This window comes from Acipenser ruthenus, chromosome 44 (assembly GCF_902713425.1).
Source record: "Acipenser ruthenus chromosome 44, fAciRut3.2 maternal haplotype, whole genome shotgun sequence".
In the NCBI taxonomy this organism is placed as follows: domain Eukaryota; kingdom Metazoa; phylum Chordata; class Actinopteri; order Acipenseriformes; family Acipenseridae; genus Acipenser; species Acipenser ruthenus.
Genome location: NC_081232.1, coordinates 718,809 through 739,547, shown reverse-complemented (window position 1 = coordinate 739,547; position 20,739 = coordinate 718,809). Strand labels below are relative to the sequence as shown.

Below are 20,739 nucleotides of genomic sequence, written 5' to 3'. Positions count from 1 at the left end.
AGAGTGGGTGTGTGCATGAGTCTGCATGAGTGTGTGTGTGTGAGAGAGAGTGGATGTGTGTGTGTGTCTTTTTGTCTGTGTGTGTGTGTGTGTGTCTGTTTGTCTGTGTGTGTGTCTGTGTGTGTTTGTCTCTCTGTGTCTCTGTGTGTTTGTCTCTCTGTCTCTGTGTGTGTGTGTGTGTGTGTGTGTGTGTGTGTATCTGTGTGTGTGTCTCTCTGTCTGTGCCTCTGTGTGTGTGTCTCTGTCTGTGCCTCTGTGTGTGTGTCTGAGAGAGCTTATTATCCCCAGCAATGTGAATATAAAGTCAAGGTCTCTCAAGATCAAGGATCATTTTCCACAGTAAATCTTGATCTGAAGCAGGTTCTGGTCTAAAACGGGATGCACAATTAATAATGTAATCCTAGGAGACTGAACAGCAATAAAAGACATACAGAGATTGGTATGTAGCGTGACCGATATTATTCCATAAGCTATGCACACTACCTTTTTATACTAGAGCAGGAAACTACCAAGCCTCAAAAAACCAAACTGAACTTACATATGAAATATGAGCTCAGATAGCGGTGTAATGATAGACACACACACACATGCATGGCATCACCACTGGCTGTGCATTAACATGCAACTCAACTTCAGCAAATGGTTAATTGCATATTAATGAAATACTTATTTATACCACTCAGAATCATGCGTTAGCCAGTATTTTTCTGGCAGCTTACCTGCTTGTGATGGAACTTGGTAAGGACATTCCTTTAGTGCATTTGTTCTAGTTTTTGAAATCCCTATTGTTGGGTGAAATTAAGCACATTAAAACCTGCAGATCCGTGACAGTCATTGTACAACCCGCTAAATAAAACTTCTATGTAAGATCACTGTTTGGGTTGTGTAAAAAAACTGCAGTGTGTCATTATCAGCATATGATTGCACGTCCACTCCATTCATCAATGGGTCCTTAATTCAAGTTGCACATGCATCTGCAGCAAATCGTCTGGACCAGCATTGCAGTGGATGAAACTTGGGACCTATGCAATGATGCTGAAGTAAACTTATCTTTGTTTGACCTTCTCAAGTAATCAATTGAACATAGTGTATTAACTGATACAATAAATTCTATGCACCTTCAGTCATAAGGCCCTTGACTGATAGAGAGGCTTCCCTGTACACTAAAGACAGATTAATGTGGTACCATGGGCTGTATGAGAGTTTGGAAACTTACATTTGCATGGGATTCAATGTAAAACAAGGACAATAATGTATAAGGCATTCCTGTGTGTGAGTGAATGTGCGTGTCTGAGAATAGAAGTTTCTTTGTTTGTTGAAGCTGTTTGACCCCCTCCTCTGATCCCCCCCTTCTGTGTGACTCAGAGGTGAAATACATCCAGTGTTCATACATGAGAGTGAGAGGGGGGGGGGGACGACCATTAAGAGATCTTATTTTTGCTGTTTATCAACTGTGTGTCCACATTATTTAACGAAAATTATTGAAGACAATGAGAAAGAATTTTAGTCGTTTGTTATTGAATTTATTAAAACCCAACTGACTATTTCAAAATCTGAGTGGTTAATAGTTCTGGAATTTAAAAGTGAGTGGTTAATAGTTATGGATGATTCTTTTATAAAGCTGCTTGATTCCTGGTCATATCAAGACAGCATTTTTTTTTAATGTAATTGGTTTGAGTAAACGGAGTGCGAAAGAGCTGCAGATAGGGGGAGATAGAGAGAGAGAGAGCTAACGCTGACTTCTAATTAAATCCAGACTTCCCCACACACAAACACAAACACAGACAGTCGGAGAGAGAGAGAAGGAGAGAGACAGAGAGAGAAGGAGAGAGAGGAGAGAGGCGAGACTTACTTCTTTCTGCAGCAGCGTTGAAACCAAAACCAGCTATGGGACTGAGAGGAGGGAGTGAATGAGAGCAAGAGAGAGACGGAGTAGGGCAGCAGCTGAGAATGTAGCCGAGAGAAGGAAGAAGGATCAAGTCATGGTAAGAGAAACTCGCTCAGAAGATGGATCTGTGTGGGCAGTTTGCAATCTTTTATCTTTGTGCATTCTCAATTTACATTTAGTTCAGTCAGTTTTGATCTGTATGGGTGTTTGTCTCCCGATAAAATGTTTACTATCTATCTGTTTATAAATCCATCTATCTGTTTGTCTGTCTGTCTCCTAAATGTTTTAAAGCTTATATCCCTTACATTGTGAGAAAGATCTGAAGAACTTCATTGTTATATGTTATTGCATCCATGTGTGTGGTTCTCTGTGCATTAACTGGATAAAAGCAACTAAACTATTCCAACTGGGAAATGTTTTGTGCTGTTTTATTAATATTTCCATTAATGTACAGTACTGTATCGGAGGGGGACTTAATTAGGGAAACCGTATGGGTGTAACTGTTGGCAGCAGCTGTGAAATGGTAGCCAATCTTGGGCAAACGGTCTAAATGATGTTAATTTTCCGTTTAGAATTGCAGGAATGTTTCAGCGCTCGAATGAATAGGAAATTGTGATTGGGGTTTTGCCTCTTGTTTTGAAGTCTGATGGAGATTTAGGAACTGCGTTTTGGAATGTAACATTTTCCAACAGGGCAGAGGCAGAATCAGTCTTTTGTTCCAACCGTGCTCTGAATTATAAAAATGAAGAAATGCAACCCCTGTTCAGGTCAGATAGCACTTGTTATTTATCAAACCCATTTAATTGTGGTCACCACAGCACCTAAAGGACATTGTGGCCTTGGAGACAGTACATGAAAAGCAACGAAACTAATCACAGGGCCTAAAGAAATGAGCTAGGAAGGTCGAGGGAATTTATTTAGCCTGGAGCAAAAAGAAGAAATGGGGGGGGGGGGGGTGAAAGAAGTCTTTAACGTCTTAATGAGAATTGACAACCATAGACAATACCAGGACATAGCTGGATATTTAGTGGTGAGGGGATGGGATAGGATAGCCATGTTGTTGATGCTGAAACATGAAGAACATTCAGTACCAAGACAAGCAAGAGTTGGCTCACACGAACCGAGACTTGCGATTGTCTTATGATGCTTGTGTGTGGAGTTCAGGCCAAACAAGGATAGAGAGGCTTTTATAGTCAAATATTTTCAACCATTCCAGCAAAATTTTCCCTTTGGTTTGTTTAAAAAATGACCACTGGAGATAAGATGTAATTGGTCTCGTAAAGGAATTGGTATTGCTTACATCTAGGGCAGTGTTGCAGGGGGACCAGTTAATGGTTACACTCTGGTGTACTTGATGTGCTTCGATTTCTGAGAGGACCATGCAAACTGTTATTCTTATAGGAACTGTTTTGATACGTTTTGAGCGGGACTTTATTTTCCAATCCAGTGGCGTGTTGCTGAAATTCAGGACGGAGGTGCTGCACATTGAATTATGGTTTTCCTCAACACAGGGTTTTAAAATTAGACTGTAATTGAAAAATTGAGTTGGGGGGAAAAAAATGCAGTACGCTTGATTCCTGCTTGTGCCTGACAGATATTTTCCAAACACTTTTACATAAATGTCTGGCCAGAAGTATTGCAGTGGGACAGAAAAAAATGCTTTATTTTGTATTCATGATTAATTGAAAATGTTCCAGTTTGATTACCACACCCTCAGTACACAGATGTATATGTTTTAGACTTTTAGTCACAATTCAAATGTATTTGTTTAATAAAATAAATAAAACCCTTGAGACATACATCTTATTTACACGGTCCTGGCAGGAGAAATAACATTATAAAATCAATGGGAAAAAACCATTGGATTAAAGACCAATCATTCAAAACAGGACAAAAACACTAAAACCAATCATGAAAACAGTGATACAAAGCACACGCATACGAAATAGAAGAATTCCAAGGTACTGTACACGATCCTGGTCAGAGTCAGACTTGACAGGATTTGCAACTCTGGTCAGATTTCAAATAAATATTTCTGTTCAAAGGCAGTGAGTTCCAGAGATGAGATGCTTGATATGCAAAGGCACGCTGGCCCATATTAGATCTCAATTTGAGGATTTTAAAAGCAGGCTCATCATTTGATCTTAGTGCGCAGGCAGAGGTATATGTCTCTTAACAGAGATGTAAGGGAACTTGGAGCATTTCCAGTGTACACCTTATAAACTAAATACAAAAAAATGACAGAGCCTTCTGTTCTCCAGACTGAGCCACCATAGAGAGTACAGTGGAGCTGCTTGTAGTCTGCATACTGCATAAATCTTGCAGTTAGATGCTTCTTCACACAGAGAGTGGTGAGGGTGGGGAATGGGTTACCTTGTCATATTGCTGAAGGAGACTCTTCTTCACACAGAGAGTGGTGAGGGAATGGAATGGGTTATGTAGTCATGTTGCTGAAGGAGACTCTTCTTCACACAGAGAGTGATGAGGGGATGGAATGGGTTACCTAGTCATGTTGTTGATTCTGAACCACTTGGATCCTTTAAGACCCGACTTGACAAAGTTCTGATATCAGTTAGCTACTAGGAACCGGACGAGCACTGATGGGCCAAATGGCCTCCTCTCATTTCTAAAGTCCTTTTGTTCTAAGTATCCCTTTTGGAGAGAAAAGGCTTAAAACAGACACCCTGAGTTATCCATTACTGAGTCAACCCTCTTGTTTTTCTGCAGTATACAACAGCACATGTCTGGGAGAGCTTCCAGCTAGACCCTTGTCTTGGTTTCATCATGTGTGTTGTAGTTCAATTCTATCTGCAGACTCTGGGGTTGTGGTGTGTGAACCGTCAGCAGTGTAGCAGTCCCAAAGGGAAGCACTCATAATGTTTAGTGTTCTGGCATGCCGTCCAGAAGTGACCTCACCCTCCCTGCAGCCTGCTGTTTGAAACTCCCCCTGCTTCCGCTGCCCTTTCCTCGCCTGCCAAACATCTGGGAGGCTCATCAGAGGCAGGGAACACGCTGCTCAATCAACAGGGACTAGTGTGGAGTCTGTGAAGCAGGAACTAGGGAATATAGGGTAATTGAGAAATCGCTCCAATTTAGACACTATGTAAGTCAAATGCAACATTACCTTGAAGTCATCAGGAGTACTTTCAATAAATACTGTACATAATCCAATGCTAACTTCTAGGGTATGCAGTAATGACTGCCTTTATATTTGAACTGTAATGTTATTTTGAACGGCTGTACAAAAACTTGGTCTTACAATTAAAAAAAATACCCACAAAATTAAGCCATGATTATAGGAATGATAATTGTTCAAAATCAAATAATCAGCATAAAAAAGGTCACAAATACACAAATACACAACACAAATGTATTGCTCCTGCTTTATTCAAATCAATCAATCAATTATTTGCAACTCTATTACAATTACTAAACCAAACAAACTAAAGTCCAGAAAGTCTCTTGGTAAACCCCAGTTCAAACTCATGGCCCTTCTTTGTTGCATGATGATATCCTGTAGAATCCAGAACTGTTCAAATGTAGACCAGGAACAAAATCCTCTCTGTTGAATCAGAATTAGTTGTATTCCACAAGTTTATCTTTGCTTGCTGCATTGCAGTAAGCCAAACTTTGATTGGTGAAAAGAATGGTTTTTGCAACCAACAGTTCTTTATTATAAAGAGGCTCTGAGGTAGAACTGAGGAGGTGAGCTATATAGACAAAAGTGCTTGGACAAGAGGGAAACCTGATTCAATCAACCAATGAATAAACTAAATGTGACATTTTTCAGCTGGAACAATTGTATCCCATAATAGAACATTGCAATCCATTACTTACATTTTTAGATACAAATAGTGGTGAACTTAATGACAATTGTTACATACCCCTCCCCATCAACATGGAGTGACCTGCGACCTATGAAATCATAATAATGTTTCAAATTTTGTTCATGTTGAGTCGAATAACTATCAGGATCTAATTCATCTACAGCATAATTGAGTTCTCCAAATTGCCTTTTAACTCGACAGGGCCCATACCATTTTGGTGCAAGTTATATGCACATACTATATATTTCTAAAGAAACGATCATATTGTATTCCTGATTGATCGCCTTGCTATAGCAATATTATAAAGCATCCTGACTCTCCTAACACGGAATATTGTATTTATTATCGCTGACCTTCTCCTGGCTGGCGAATGGAATTTTTCTGCAAGAACAACAATTTAAACTCCATGCACACTCAACACATCTTAAGGTCAGTTTGAGTATTCAGGACTCATTACTTTGACAGCGGGACTGCTGTTGACTGACAGGCCGCATCTGTTTATTCTAAACCCCTGAGGAGCGAACGAATAAGAGAGGAAGAGGGAGAGAGAGGAGAGGAGAGAGTGTGCCGCTATATGAACTAAAATTATCTCCAGTACAGAAATAGCAAGAAGAAGCTGTAGCACTCACTCACTGTAATATATGAGTCTTCAGCGCTTTTTCTCTAGGTAATGTGAATTTCCTATTGGCCCGGAGTTGATGGCTGTAGTGTAATGCTGGCTCCAGGGATCAGCAGCCTCCATGGCTCATCAGCACACACAATGGCGGCGATGCTGGCTCCAGTGATCATCCAAAGTGCAGCCTCCCTAGCGCCTCAGCATGGCAACCGTCTGGAATGGGCTGGGTGGGGCCCTTCACAAGGGTCATGAAGTGGGCACCTCCCGTCTTTGGCGTTTCATCGACTAGCCCACGACACCTCAGGAAAACTCGACAGCGATGCTGGCGTCTCAGCACCATCCCTCCACCCCCCAACCAACCCAGCCCAGTTTACTGACCTTAACTATTCCTTTGCATTGATGTTAATTTCCTCCAAATCTTCGACTCAATCCGTTTTTTTGTTGATATACTAAGCAGATAATTTACAAACAAGAGGAAACCATTCAGCCCATCCAAGCTCATCTGGTTCCTAGTAGCTGATTGATCTCAAAACTTTGTCAAGTCAGGTCTTAAAGGATCCCAGTGATTCAGCCTCAACAACGTGACTAGCTAGCCCGCGCCATACCCTCACCACTCCCTGTGTGAAGGAGTGTCTCCTTCCCTCTGACCTAAGTCTATCTCCACTCCCAACTGTCATCTGGTCCTGGATTTTGTATTCATCTTAAAGTAAGGGTGTTGGCTAACTATGTCAACTCCTGTTATGATTTCAAAGACTTCAATGATGTTCTCCTCTACTTCTTCTAGGATTGTGATCTGTAGTGTCTGGTCAGTGCTGTGTCTTGGAAATGTATCAACAAGATAAACAAGCGGCAGGGAAAATACAAATAAAATATGTAGAAAGAAATAGATCAAGTACTATTTCCCACAACCCTCCCAGACTCTGTCCTTTTTTTCCAGATTTGCTGGCACTGAAACCCATGTCAGCTGCCCAGAGAATAAAAGTTTTGTGTTTTAATGAAAATTCATTTCCTGAAATCTGTTGCAGATGATTCAGTGTATGTCTGTAAACGTCGTAGAGTTGCCATGGAAATGCAGTGTGAGAAAAACACTACAGCTGGTGTCCCCACAAAGAACACATTCTGACTGCTCTTGGAGACTTCCTGTTTATTCTTTTATTTTGAATTTCAATCATTTTGGAGGATTAGAAAGTTGTGGTCTAGTCTCCATGCCTCAAAACTGCCCTGGTCTGGATGGAGCACCCTTTCTCTTAGAGGGTGAGGTTGCAGTTCAGTCTCCACGTCTCAAGCCTGCCCTAGACTAGAGGGAGCACCCTTTCTCTTAGAGGGTGAGGGAGCAGTTCAGTCTCCACGTCTCAAGCCTGCCCTAGACTAGAGGGAGCACCCTTTCTCTTAGAGGGTGAGGGAGTAGTTCAGTCTCCACGCCTCAAGCCTGCCCTAGACTAGAGGGAGCACCCTTTCTCTTAGAGGGTGGAGCAGTTCAGTCTCCATGTTTCAAGCCTGCCCTAGACTAGAGGGAGCACCCTTTCTCTTAGAGGATGAGGGAGTAGTTCAGTCTCCACGCCTCAAGCCTGCCCTAGACTAGAGGGAGCACCCTTTATCTTAGAGGGTGAGGGAGCAGTTCAGTCTCCACGTCTCAAGCCTGCCCTAGACTAGAGGGAGCACCCTTTCTCTTAGAGGGTGAGGGAGCAGTTCAGTCTCCATGTTTGAAGCCTGCCCTAGACTAGAGGGAGCACCCTTTCTCTTAGAGGGTGAGGGAGCAGTTCAGTCTCCATGTTTGAAGCCTACCCTATACTAGATGCAGCTGGTGTCTTATTCGTTGAAGACATTTTAAAGGGACTGTGCATCTCTATGCAGTGTGTGTTCAATCATATACTGGAAGCAAACTAAACCGGGTTCCTAAATGCAGTGTAACAGGTAGTGTGTCAATAAGGCAAACATTTGCTGTATTTATTATTAAGCGATACAAAATATGTATATTTATAAGTCTTACTGCTGACACCTCCTGGCATGTCAAAGTTTCTAGATGGCTTTGTGCATCTGGCTGTTTTTTTTTTTAAATTTAAGCTTGGATATTATTGGACAAAGTATATGTCCATGTGTGTGGATGGGGGTTGTGTCAAGTACCACAAACAAGAGGAAGGGGGACCACTGATCTAAAGTCTTTAATCTAACCAGAGCTCTCTCTCCGCTCTCCCACCCAGGGTTCTGAGGCAGTGGAGGACTGTGTCCAGGGGGCGCTGTCCTCCCTCTACCCCCCCTTCGAGGTGACGGCCCCCCCTCTTCTCTCGCAGGTCTTCACGGTGCTGGAAGGCACGTATCGACACGACTCGCTCAGATACCTCGTTGACTTCTTCATCCCTGCCAAGCATCTCCTGCAGAGAGTCCAGCAGCAAGCCTGTGTGAGTATGACCTCTTCGTGGGGTCTATAGAACAAGAACATGAGAACGAAGAAAAGTCTGGGGAGAACTTATTAAAAGTTTTTTTTAAAATGTTCCCAGTGTATTAGATCCTCCTACATCACCTGTAGATTATTCCATCCTCTCTGTGTAAAAATAACCTTCTGTTCTAAACTCTACTCGGCTTCCATTTATGCTCTTCTCTCTGTTCTAAATTTGAAGTCATGTCTTGGGTTAACTTTACCCAGACCATTTATGATTTTAAAGACTTCCATCAAGTCCCCTCTTCCGTTTCTTTTTTCTAGGCTGAAGAGATTGAATTATTTTAACCTGTCCTCCTAGCTCATGTCATTAAGTCCTGGGATCAGCCTAGTTGCCCTTCTCTGTACCTTCTCGAGTGCAGTGATGTCTTTTGTGTAGTGAGGCGACCAAAACCTTACACAGCATTCTAGGTGGGGCCTAACTAGGGCATTGTATAATCTTAGCATAACATCTCTAGACTTGTAGGGCAGGCTGGGCAAAGCTGTCCCATCCAGTCCAGCTCTTTGCTCTAATTTTAAATTCTGGTCACCACGTTACCAAAAGGACACCAACCAGACTAATCCCAGTCTTCATATTCCATTATACAACCTCATCATGACCTCCTTGGATTTGTACTCTACACTTTTGGCTACATACCCGAGCGTTCTGTTTGTCTTTTTCGATTGCTTCCCCACACTGCCTGGTTGCTGACAGCGATGAATTTATTACAACACCGAGGTCTTTCACTTTTGGCGGGTCTGTTCCTAGTTCTATACCACCCATTTGATATTTGGATCCTGTTGATCACAGATACTGATTATGAGTTTTTAGATTGCTTATGACAATGTTTTTCAATCCTTTCCAAGTTTTTTTTTTTTGGAACACTGCCAGCTTCAGACCAAAAGCATCTGTGTGTACAGTAAGACAGTCCTGAAAATGTGTACTGAGATCCTTATGCTTTGATTTCTTGCTCCAACATATTTATTAGGTGTAGCAGATCAAATAAAAAGGGACTATATATATATTTTAAAATAGATTAGAACTGGCACTAAATCACAAAAGGCAACAATATCAACGAAAGGACAACTCGCATATGAATTATTAACATTAAAAAAAACTGACGTGTTTTGGCTTAGCATTGGCTACCACGATGAGGCAATGCTAAGACGAAACGCCTGTTTTTTTAATGTTTTTTTTTTTTTTTTTAACCAATAAAGTATATGTTTGATATGTGAAATAAATGTTTCTTTGAAAAAAATCAGAAGACAAGCTGTATTTATTTGGGTAATTTGATACGTTATATTTAGACTTTGTGCGGTCAACAAAACCAGAGTGAGTTATCATAACGATATTGCTACAGAGACAAATGAAATAACAGGCAGACAATGCCAGTTAAAAAAAAAAGGCCAAAAAATTACAAAGGTGTTTGTCCTCAAATGAGGGCGATAGCACTTAAAGGGCTAATTGTTTTTTGTTTTTTTTAATGCCGATTTGAAGATAGCTTTGTGTAAATTACCAAATATATATTTTCAATAGGACCCTCCCCCTCCCCCTTTAAAAATGTTCTCAATTACTGTCTCTTGTGGCTTGTGTTTCCAATGTTAGGATAAGTATACATGTTGCACAACCTCTTGGAAAACTCTACTGCAGTGCAATATGCTTGATGTGAAAATGATTCATGTTTGCCTCTGCTTGTAACGTCTTCCATATGTGTGTGTTTTTTCTGTTGCTTCTTCTTATTGAGTTAGTTCCATAACTGCAGCAGTTCACTTCACTTTTGGTGTGTTTTTGATTTTAAACCGAGGGAACATGAAGCCACTTTGTGGCTTGGAGACTAGGTTTCAGGCCACTGCACCGCACACCAGGGGAGACTTGGGGTTTGATACAGCCAAGTTGCCTCAAACTAGTCTCCCGGTCTCCTGAAAACAGGTTTCAAGCCACTGCTCCTGAAAAAGTGGCTTTGTGTTCCTTAAGGTCTAATTTAATTTGTGCACAAATTAATTGAAAGTAACAACTCCTTACATTTGCCATACCTTGCACATCTGTTCACTATATAGGTCTCAAATGTCCTGTTTGGAAAGAAATAGCTTCAGCAGACTGTAGTCACATATGTTCTGAACCTACTAGAGTATAAATAGCTGGTATAGAGACGCACACAGACAGAGAAGCTCCCGATACCTTCAGAATCAGTGTGGACTATAGATGTAGTGTCTGTCTCTCCAAGGTTTGAGGTAATCTGATCAATTGCATATCTCTGTTAATACCAGCGGCACGTGTTGTATCTCAACAATAACGTTCCATGTAGAATGTAATGTGGGTATTTGGAACTGATATTGTTAAAATCTGGTCTCATCCTCATAGCATAACAAAGTAATTGATTCCACGTTTACTTTAATTTACAACAGAAGATGCACTGCAGTGAATTCAGTTAGTATGTATGATATGCATGACTGTATTCAAAGACCTGTTTGTTTTCTTGCAGTCTCAGTATGTAGGGTTCCTCTTCCTCCACGAGGGCTGGCCTCTGTGTCTTCATGACAAGGTGGTGGTGCATCTCTCAACGCTGGACTGGAAGAACCTGCAGCCTGGAGACTTCTATCTGCAGGTAATCTCAGTCCCACGCCCCCACGACAGTGCAGTCCTGAAGCCTGGCTCATATTAGGACAGTTACGGCCAGTGCTTGAAATGGGAAAATAAGTGCTGGCACCCGTAGAAGTGGCGAGGGAAGGGAAGGGGATACATCTTCACGGATACATCGTCATCAGCAGATCATCTGTGTATACAGCCAGGCTCTCGTTAGATAAGTGGTGTGATTTACGTAACGTTGAATGCATTCTGGGTATCGTAGTCTGACAGTCTATACAGTAAAAATCTAAAAGGATTAGAATCACACACTGGGGAACTACAACTCCCAAGGAGCCCTGTGCTTTCAAGCAGGCAGTGGCAACTTTCAAAATCTGTACATGCACGTTAGATCATATTTCTGCCTATAAGAAGTGCCGGTACGCAAGTCTTTAGAATATATAAGTGGCTGCGTACAGGAAGTACTGGCCCATTTCAAGCACTGGTTACGCCACATTTTCATCTGCCACCTGGGAAAGCAGTTTGAAATCAGTCCCGTTCATTTCCATCAGTAGCAGACTATGATCAAACCGGTTTGAATTAGGACTTGGTCAGGTTAGGATCGCTGGCAGAAATTGAGCATCCAAACGGAAGTACATATTTCACTGCAATGGGTACATTGCAGTGAAATCCGTGATAACCTTGAGCATCGGTCACCACCTTGCCCTCTCATGGAGTGGATTCTGTTTGCACACTACAGCACTCCTTTGCGATATTATGTCTGTATTGCATTGCAGGTGGTCCCCTTCTCAGCCAGGGCCCCGAGGCTGGCTGTCAAGTGCCTATCCACCGGGGGTCGCACTGTCCAGGAGATCTTGGTCCCTGAGTCGGACCATGGTCACATCTTTACCCCAGAGTGGCTGAACGGACTCAACAAAGAGCGGACCGGCGCCCGGCTCCAGCGTTGCCTCCTGATCAGCGATACAGGGCTGGTTCGGGCGGCCTGGGAGGAGGTGGTGTACCCGCAGTTCATCCACAAGCCCGGCAGTATGGTGGGGAGCCTGGGCACAGCTGTGGACCCGAGCCTTCTGATGCCAACCGCAGTAAAGGGTGAGATGCTTGGTGCTTGGTGTTTTGGTTATTATTCTTCACGACTAGTTTTGAAAATAAAATACCATTAAATAAAATGCAATTGGCAGTAAAGTACAGTATGGAGGATATGTATGAATAATTCATAAATAAATAAGTTAGTTTACAGCCTTGGTACGTAAGTAAGGCAGTAAAAACGTCAGCGCTCCGGATGAGAGAAAAAATATTCTCCCACTAAAATTAGTTGCCATTGATTGGTTCTCGATTGGAAACAGCTTTTCTTGTTTTTAAATCAATACATTAATGAATGGATTTATTTAACACTATATATATAAATAGTGTACAGTGTTTTTCCAATACTGTATCTAAAGACTTAGATACAGGGGGTGATCCTCAAACAACATCCCACTGTTTATTATTCACAGTTCCACCCGAGGAACCAAAACTGAGCGAGGAAAACAAACTGAAGAGCGAGCTTGAAGGAGAGTATGTGGAGCTTCTGGAAGTTGGCATCGAGGAGGGCAGGGTCCATCCTGGAGAGCTGGATTCCAAACGCAGGTACCTGGAGGTCCACGGGATCTCCAAAACCAAGACCATGCCCCTTTGCAAAGGACAGAGTAAAGGGAAGAGCAGGAGGCACAAGGCCTGGCTTCACCACAGAACCACAGGAAAACACAACCCTTGTAGTGTGGCTCCAAAGCAATCAGGAGGCAGCTCTGAGGATTTCAAGAGCTCTGAGAGCACCAGAGCAGAAACCACTCCTAAGCTGACCAACTTTGAGAAGTTCCAGGGTGAGATGGTCTACGTCGAGTGTTCCTCAGAATCGGAAGGAGGGATTTGTATCCCTGCGATGCTCGTTCCCTCAAGAGAAGAGAAAGCTGACCAAAATCTGCAAGAGGGCAACCTTAAGAGGGTCTCTTTAAAAAGTGTTGAAGGCTATGACTGTATGTCAGGGGAGGACACCCAAAGGCTTTTCACGCAATCGTTGACTCGGCTCGATGAAGGCGTGGCCTCTCAGAGCCAACCACTGAGCAGCGGTGCTGGAGCCAATCAAATACAGACAGGCCGTGGAGCCAACCAATTAGAGACTGAGGATAGACAACCATCTGGTAAAGAACCATGTGATGTTGGATCACCTATTCCTAATAGGACAGAATGTTTGAAAACAGAAAGGACTAATTCACCTGTGCTCCCATTGGCCAGCGATGGAGAATCAAACCAGCAGCCATTGGTCAGGACGGTAAATCCCCAACCGGCATTGGTTGAAAGTTATGAGGAACCATGGACTGGATGTCCAGAATCGGAATGTTTATTGGCTGAGGAAGATACCAGTTATGCTCTTATTAAACACAAGGGGTCAGGTGACCAAAATCTCACAGACGCTAGTTTATCAGACAAATTAGTTCAAACATCTTCCCAGGAATCAACTGGCTGTAAGTCCAATTCTAACCCTAACTCTGAACAGAACCCAGTTACTAGCAGAGTGGGAAGCATGGACGTCCAAAAGGAAGTACTAGATCAGGCCACAGGACCAGGCCAGGAGGCAGCAAAGCAGTCTGGGATTGTAGAGGACAAAGCGACTGCAACCAAAGAGACCCATAACAGAGCTCATGGAACCAAAGGCCACAGGTAGGCAAACTGCTTTGTTTTGACCCTGTTTTGTCTTGGATATGACTACGGTGGTAGCTAGTGTAAAATGCAACATATGTCACACCAACATATTTCAGGGTTGGGTTAAAGTCCATTTGCATCTGAATGCAATCAAGAAATCTAGTTACATTTGAATCTGTTTGCAAAGCATTTAGCAAGTGTTCCTAGTTAACCAACTCCAAGTGCAATTAACGCTACAGCTATTAGTGATACATTGTTAAAGTAATTGCAGGTTTAATTGAGAACGTGTTTGAAGTAATTGCAGAACACATAACTGATTACATGAGGAGCCTGATTAAAGGAGTGTGTTATAACAGGGAGTAGTTTGAATTGATATAGGAAAGCTTCCATATTAAGTGTTTCTAATTGGTGAGCAGTTTCAGTGTATATTTTGACAAATGCAGTTGAATAATGTTAATGTTAGTTTTGCATTTCCAGTGAGTGGCGGGGGGTGGGGTTGTCTGTTACTGACATGCGTTTTAACACTGTATTGAGGAACTACGCTTTTATATCAACGCAGGAGGAAGAGAAAAGGAAAATCAGGGAAGGCTAAATCCAGATCCTCGGATCAGACTGGGAAGGGGGGAAAGGGTGCAGTGAAGGAGCGCTCCAAACCGGCTGGCAAAGAGAAGCAGGAAGCCCCAGGAGAATGCTCAGAGGTCAAGGCCGCACAAACACCCCGTGCGACAGAGTCCTCCTCCCTGACCCCCGGCCCATCTGTCACTCAGGACAGCCAAACTGAGGACGTACAGCCGCTCGGGGTCAGAGGTGAGCCTGCACAGCTGCCCACCCTCCAAGACACACAACAGCTGCTGGGCATTCCGGAATGTGACTCCACTGGTGAGAGAGTGGGAATTAGGATGGCTTTTTACTCTGTGTATTTATAAGTTTATAGGTTGGCTGTATTGCAGTTCTATGTGGTGTTATACAGAAGAGCTAGACATGGTCCGGGAAGTTAAACAGAATATGAATTAATAAACACAGAATGTTTTAAACAAAGAATCCATAAGATTGCTTATTTTATTTCTGAATGGCCATTTAAGGAATTTCTCTGCTGAGCAAACTGCTACAGTTTAGTACTTTTAACAAAATGTGAATGCTATAGCAAAAGTGCAACAATTTTACTGTTTTCGACCGGGACACAAAATTAAAGCTGAAAATTGGGACAATCTCAGTTTTCTCGGGATGTCTGCTAAACCTATTGGCGTTCCACTTTGTTTTCAAGTTTTCTCCTCACCTTGAAATGTGCTGTGTCAAAGTAGGGGGGTATAAGAGGCAATTTGATATGTATAATTACCCAACGGTTAGAACATAAGAAAAGTCTGGGACCAGGAAAAGGCCATTTGGCCCATCAAGGCTCGTTCCTTGTTAGCACACCACTCTACTGGGGTGGGGGGAGCTCATTTCAAAGCACAGAATCTAGTGGGTTTTTTTTGCACTGTTCCCAGTGTTTTAGATCCTACTACTTCACCTGGTAGGCTATTCCATGCATTTATAACACTGTAAAAAAGAGCTTCCTGTAATTACCTCATTATGCTCCACAACAAAGCCATTATCCCTTTAATCCAGACCTTTAAATAGCACTCATTCTTTCACATCCCTAACAACATGAATGTTTGTGTTTTTTAAATTTGTTTATAATTTTCTTAATTTTTTCAGGGAACGATTTAAAATCCCATGACATTACGCAAACAGACAAAAAGGAAATGCCTCACAGCACTGACAACCAATCAGAACAAACCTCAGTTGACCACCCAATTAACAACACCTCAGAGGAAGAGGAGAAAGAGGAGCAAGCTCCAGAAGACCAATCAGGAGATGTCGCTCTCCAAGCTCCTCCTCTTCTGAAAGACCTGAACCCAGAGCTCCTCCAATCAGGGGTGCTGACTCTGCCTGGTAAGTGAGTCTGGTGATAAAGGAAGCAATTCTGTTGTTTGCTCTAAATGAATGTCTAATGAAAGTATCTATCTCTTTAAATGCTCAATTGTAAGTTAAATAGAAGTATAAAGAAACTCGCGGCAAATCTTGGCACCGTCAAGAATTTGCGCCGGGGATTCCAGAGTGAGTAATGAATTGGCTCAGGGAAAAATCGGCATTGACTGTTTTTCCTCATCGGGCTACCATGGACCCTACAGCTTAGAGTGGACACCTGCAGGGCTGGCCTTTGTCCTCCAGAGGCCAGTAGCTCACTGACATCCGCTCTGGAGTTCCTGGGTGTAGAAGAGGAAGCTGGCTCGGTCGTGGGATCGGAGGACGCCCGCTGAACCTTCAGTTCTCCTGAGCTGTGTGTGGAGTTGCTGCGCTGAGGGAACATAAGAACATAATTTGGCATTTTAAATTGGGGAGCACTAAATTATAGACAAATGTTTAACGAGAAGTCTTTATCAATGACTTTACCTGAAGGCATTATCATGCAGTTTCTTTTTTATGCTGCTATAATTCGTAGAGTTAACACCTACACAATACTGAAGCTAGGCTGCCCTCTATTCAGAGTTTTCCAGAGACCTTATTAATACTCATCGTTTTCTATAAAACTATCAAATTAAACTTTTTTGGGGGCAGTGAGCTGATGGTATTTATGGCAGTGAGTCCACCAGCTGTGGTCAGTGCTGGACGGTCTTTTGGCCTAAATCTCCTCTCTTTCCATCAGGTACCCGAGACAAAGCCGGGCGAGCCTTGGTTGTCATGGAGACCCACAGCCCCAGCTGGCAGTATCCAGTGGAGGAGATTGTTCGCACCCTGGCCTGTTTCTACTCTCTCACCAGGTATCCATGGGAACACCCGCTCCTTGCAATGAGGCCTGTGGTCCTGGTCTGGCAGTAATATTCGACACCAGCACCCCATCCCTAACCCCATCCCTAACCCTAACCCTAAACTAATACTATTGAGTACTTATGTATATCGTGCAAAAAGATTTACACATTGAGTGCACTGTAACTATGCATAATAACATTACAATTATGCGTAAGTACACAAGTATTTTACTAAGTAACTACTATGTAAACACAGAGTAATCAGAGACACTTAATGTAAAGCCTAAAGTTTTTAGTTTATGCTTCGTATAATACAGGATCAATAAGATTTGTGTTGAATCCATCAGTCGTTCAGGTGATCTGATTTATCTGATCTGATCAGGTTGTGTACCTGGTTTTGATCATGAAACAGAGCCGTGTGTTTTCTGGCTTGGCTGTATTGTTCTCACTTCACCCTAACCCTGAGCCTTACCAGAGTAGCTCACTTTGCCATCCCTTGTGTTCCCAGCAGTGATGGTCTGACTGTGCTGCTGGACTCTCTCCATGCTCCCTTCTCTCTGGACACCTTTACTCCACTCCTTGCCTTCCAGGTACATTCAGCCCTTTCACTCTTTCATACTCTTAAAGGACTGCTAACCAGGGCTAAATCCATTTCTCACCTCCTATAATCTCCTACAGTGGGTTAAATCCCTGGTGACATTGATGTATTGAAGGTATTTACCTTCAGTACCGGCATAATGATGGCAGCAAGACCTAGGGGTGGGGATTGTATCGCCCATGTTTCCTCTCTCTGACCCCTCACTTACCAAATACCCCGGTATCTCTGCATAGATAATCGTCTCCTATCTCTGATAGGATAGATAATCGGGTATTCTGTCCTGTCCCGTCAGTGAGATGAGGTTAAACGTTCTTAAACTGCAGATGGCTCTTTTGCATTGTGATTGAGACATAAGAACATAAGAAGAACATAAGAAAGTTTACAAACGAGAGGAGGCCATTCGGCCCATCTTGCTCGTTTGGTTGTTAGTAGCTTATTGATCCCAGAATCTCATCGAGCAGCTTCTTGAAGGATCCCAGGGTGTCAGCTTCAACAACATTACTGGGGAGTTGGTTCCAGACCCTCACAATTCTCTGTGTAAAAAAGTGCCTCCTATTTTCTGTTCTGAATGCCCCTTTATCTAATCTCCATTTGTGACCCCTGCTCCTTGTTTCTTTTTTCAGACGCTCTGGTGATGGGTAGAACTGTTCTTTACTAAATGTCATTGGGCTATATGAAAGTGCTCTGTCCGTACATCATGCCTAAGCTGCAAGGTCAACAGTTATGAGGTTTCTACTAATTCTCGTTATTCTCTCCTGTAGGAGACGGTTCCCAATGGCATTGGCAAGGTCCTGGTATTAGTGGAAGAAAACTCAGCTAACTGTGTGGAGACTCCTTCAGTGCTACAGGTATTCTGCGGAACTAGCTGACTCCCTGTCGTTTTATCCAAATTCAAGACTAGCCACATACAACTCAGTAGGCCTTTCACCTCTGGAGGCCTGGTCAATGACTTGGTCTCAACCTATCCCCCCGGACAGTTTGCCACCCACATCACAAAACAAACACCCCACATACTTCAACTGCTTGAGAGAGGCCTGGAAGTGAATGGCAGGCAGAGGGTGTTCAGGTCATGATTGAGATGTGCTCTCTGCAGAGCTGTGGGGAGGAATCCCTGCATGCCATTGCTGTAAATTCAAGCACAAAAATGTTGTGGAAAGACATGCAATGATTCTTCAGCGATTTTAGGGAAGGCCTTTTTTCTGCCTTCCGTCAAAGTCAGTTAGATTGGCTGCCTTTTCCTTTTTACACAACATTCGGCCCATTAGTGCTCGGTTCCCAGCAGCTGATTGATCTCAAAACTATGTCAAGTTATTATTATTATTATTATTATTTATTTCTTAGCAGACGCCCTTATCCAGGGCGACTTACAATCGCAAGCAAATACAAATACATTCAAGTGTTACAATATAAGTCATACAATAAGAACAAGAAATACAATAATTCTCAAGTGTGACAAACCACAATTCAATAATACAGCAGATAATAGTGAAAGTTACATCAGGATATGATTAAATAGTGATAGTTACATCAGGATATGATTAAGTACAAAATACTACAGATTAAACACTTGGCAGATTACAATATTCTGAGGTACAGGATTAAATGCAGTAAAATAGTGGGCAGATAAGAGCAAAATAAAGCATATTTAAATGAAGGGTGATAGTGTCCCAGGATACAACAGAGGAGTTCTACAGGTGCTGTTTGAAGAGGTGAGTCTTAAGGAGGCGCCGGAATGTGGTCAGGGACTGGGCAGTCCTGACATCTGTAGGAAAGTTGGGCCTCAAGTTGGATCTCAGTGATTCAGCATCAGCAACTCAGTAGCCCATCCCATCCCCTCAGCACTCCCTGTGTGAAGAAGTGTCTCCTACCTTCTGTCCTAAGTCAGTCTCCATTTAATTTCCAATTGCCCTACATATCTCCTCAGCATGAGCATATTGGTACTTATTAATGATATTGTCCTCCTGGATCCTAGGTGGAGCTGGTGCAAGGAGTGCCGTCTCTGCAGCTGCACATTGAGGCCTCTCAGCTGCCTGTCAGTCTGGGAGGGACCTCCACTCACTGTCACAGAGAGTGGCTCTCGTTTCAGCTGGTAAGGATGCGTACTTACACACTACATTGATCCTCCTGCTGATATGGTGTATTGAAGTGTTCCAGAACCCCCTGCATCTCTTCCGCAAATCCATTTCAGACAGTATTCCATTCTTAAAGTGTTCCAGAACCCCCGGCATCTATTCCGCAAATCCATTTCAGACAGTATTCCATTCTTAAAGTGTTCCAGAACCCCCGGCATCTATTCCGCAAATCAATTTGAGACAGTATTCCATTCTTAAAGTGTTACAGACCACTTTTCAAAGTTTACAAGAAACACTTTCCTTTATCTTCGCTCTATCCTGTATCGCAGTCATTATTCCGGATAGCTTTGATTTTATTTATTCACACATTTTTCAATTTTTACCTGGGAACGTTTGTCGGGGAAAAAAGAGGCTTCTAAACATCCCAGTGTAGGCAGTTCACGCTCCCTCCTGCAACAGTGCTGGCGCTGTGATTGAAATGTCTTACTGTGGGAAGAGACAGCCTGCGTTGTTGCAGGAGGGGGCCTGATACACTGCGATCCTTGGAAGAGGTTCATTTTTTTTCCTGGCGAAAGCTTCTAAGTAAATGTTCCGAAATGTATTGCCACGGGACACAGCAAAGAAAACATAATGCGTTTCTTGAAAACTTTGCAGGGCGTTCTGTAACAGTTTAAGAATGGAATTCTGTCTCAAGTTGATTTGGGGAAGCAATGTCAGGAGTCACCAGAGAACTAATGAGTCCAAAACTGCTTGGCCACTTTATTAGGACATGTAATTAGAGATGCAGGTTAGTTTGCTCATATAATGCATGTGATCCCGCAGTTTACTTAAACATTGCTGCGGATTAAATACACCCAACAATATTATTATTATTATTTATTTCTTAGCAGACGCCCTTATCCAGGGCGACTTACAATCGTAAGCAAATAAATTTCAAGTGTTACAATACAAGTAATACAATAAGAGCAAGAAATACAATAACTTTTGTTCAAGCAAAGTACAAGTGTAACAAACCAAAATTCAATAATACAGCAGATAATAGTGATAGTTACATCAGGATATGATTAAATAGTGATAGTTACATCAGGATGTGATTAAATACAAAGTACTACAGGTTAAACACTTGGCAGATTACAGTATTCTGAAGTACAGGATTAAATGCAGTAAAATAGGGGGCAGATAAGAGCAAAATAAAGCACATTTACATGAAGGGTGATAGTGTCCCAGGATACAAACAGAGGAGTTCTACAGGTGCTGTTTGAAGAGG

The 20,739-nt window shown here is 42.6% G+C and overlaps 1 protein-coding gene across 5 annotated transcripts in view; it reads left to right on the top strand.

Moving 5' to 3' along the window:
• The first annotated feature begins 1,759 nt into the window (after nt 1-1,759).
• The window catches only part of LOC117398831 (rho guanine nucleotide exchange factor 40-like), a 43,543-nt gene continuing 24,563 nt past the window's right edge, over nt 1,760-20,739 (top strand). For 3 of the 5 annotated variants that reach the window (XM_033997907.3, XM_033997909.3, XM_033997906.3), the window contains exons 1-11: nt 1,760-1,985; nt 8,533-8,730; nt 11,231-11,353; nt 12,108-12,420; nt 12,825-14,028; nt 14,570-14,889; nt 15,709-15,945; nt 16,700-16,814; nt 17,311-17,392; nt 18,162-18,248; nt 19,373-19,489. In XM_033997907.3, the coding sequence (XP_033853798.3) occupies nt 1,911-1,985; nt 8,533-8,730; nt 11,231-11,353; nt 12,108-12,420; nt 12,825-14,028; nt 14,570-14,889; nt 15,709-15,945; nt 16,700-16,814; nt 17,311-17,392; nt 18,162-18,248; nt 19,373-19,489 (2,871 nt within the window). In that variant the 5' untranslated portion in view covers nt 1,760-1,910. The remainder of the gene's footprint in view (nt 1,986-8,532; nt 8,731-11,230; nt 11,354-12,107; nt 12,421-12,824; nt 14,029-14,569; nt 14,890-15,708; nt 15,946-16,699; nt 16,815-17,310; nt 17,393-18,161; nt 18,249-19,372; nt 19,490-20,739) is intronic. The other 2 variants (XM_033997910.3, XM_033997908.3) reach the window with 2 other exon arrangements.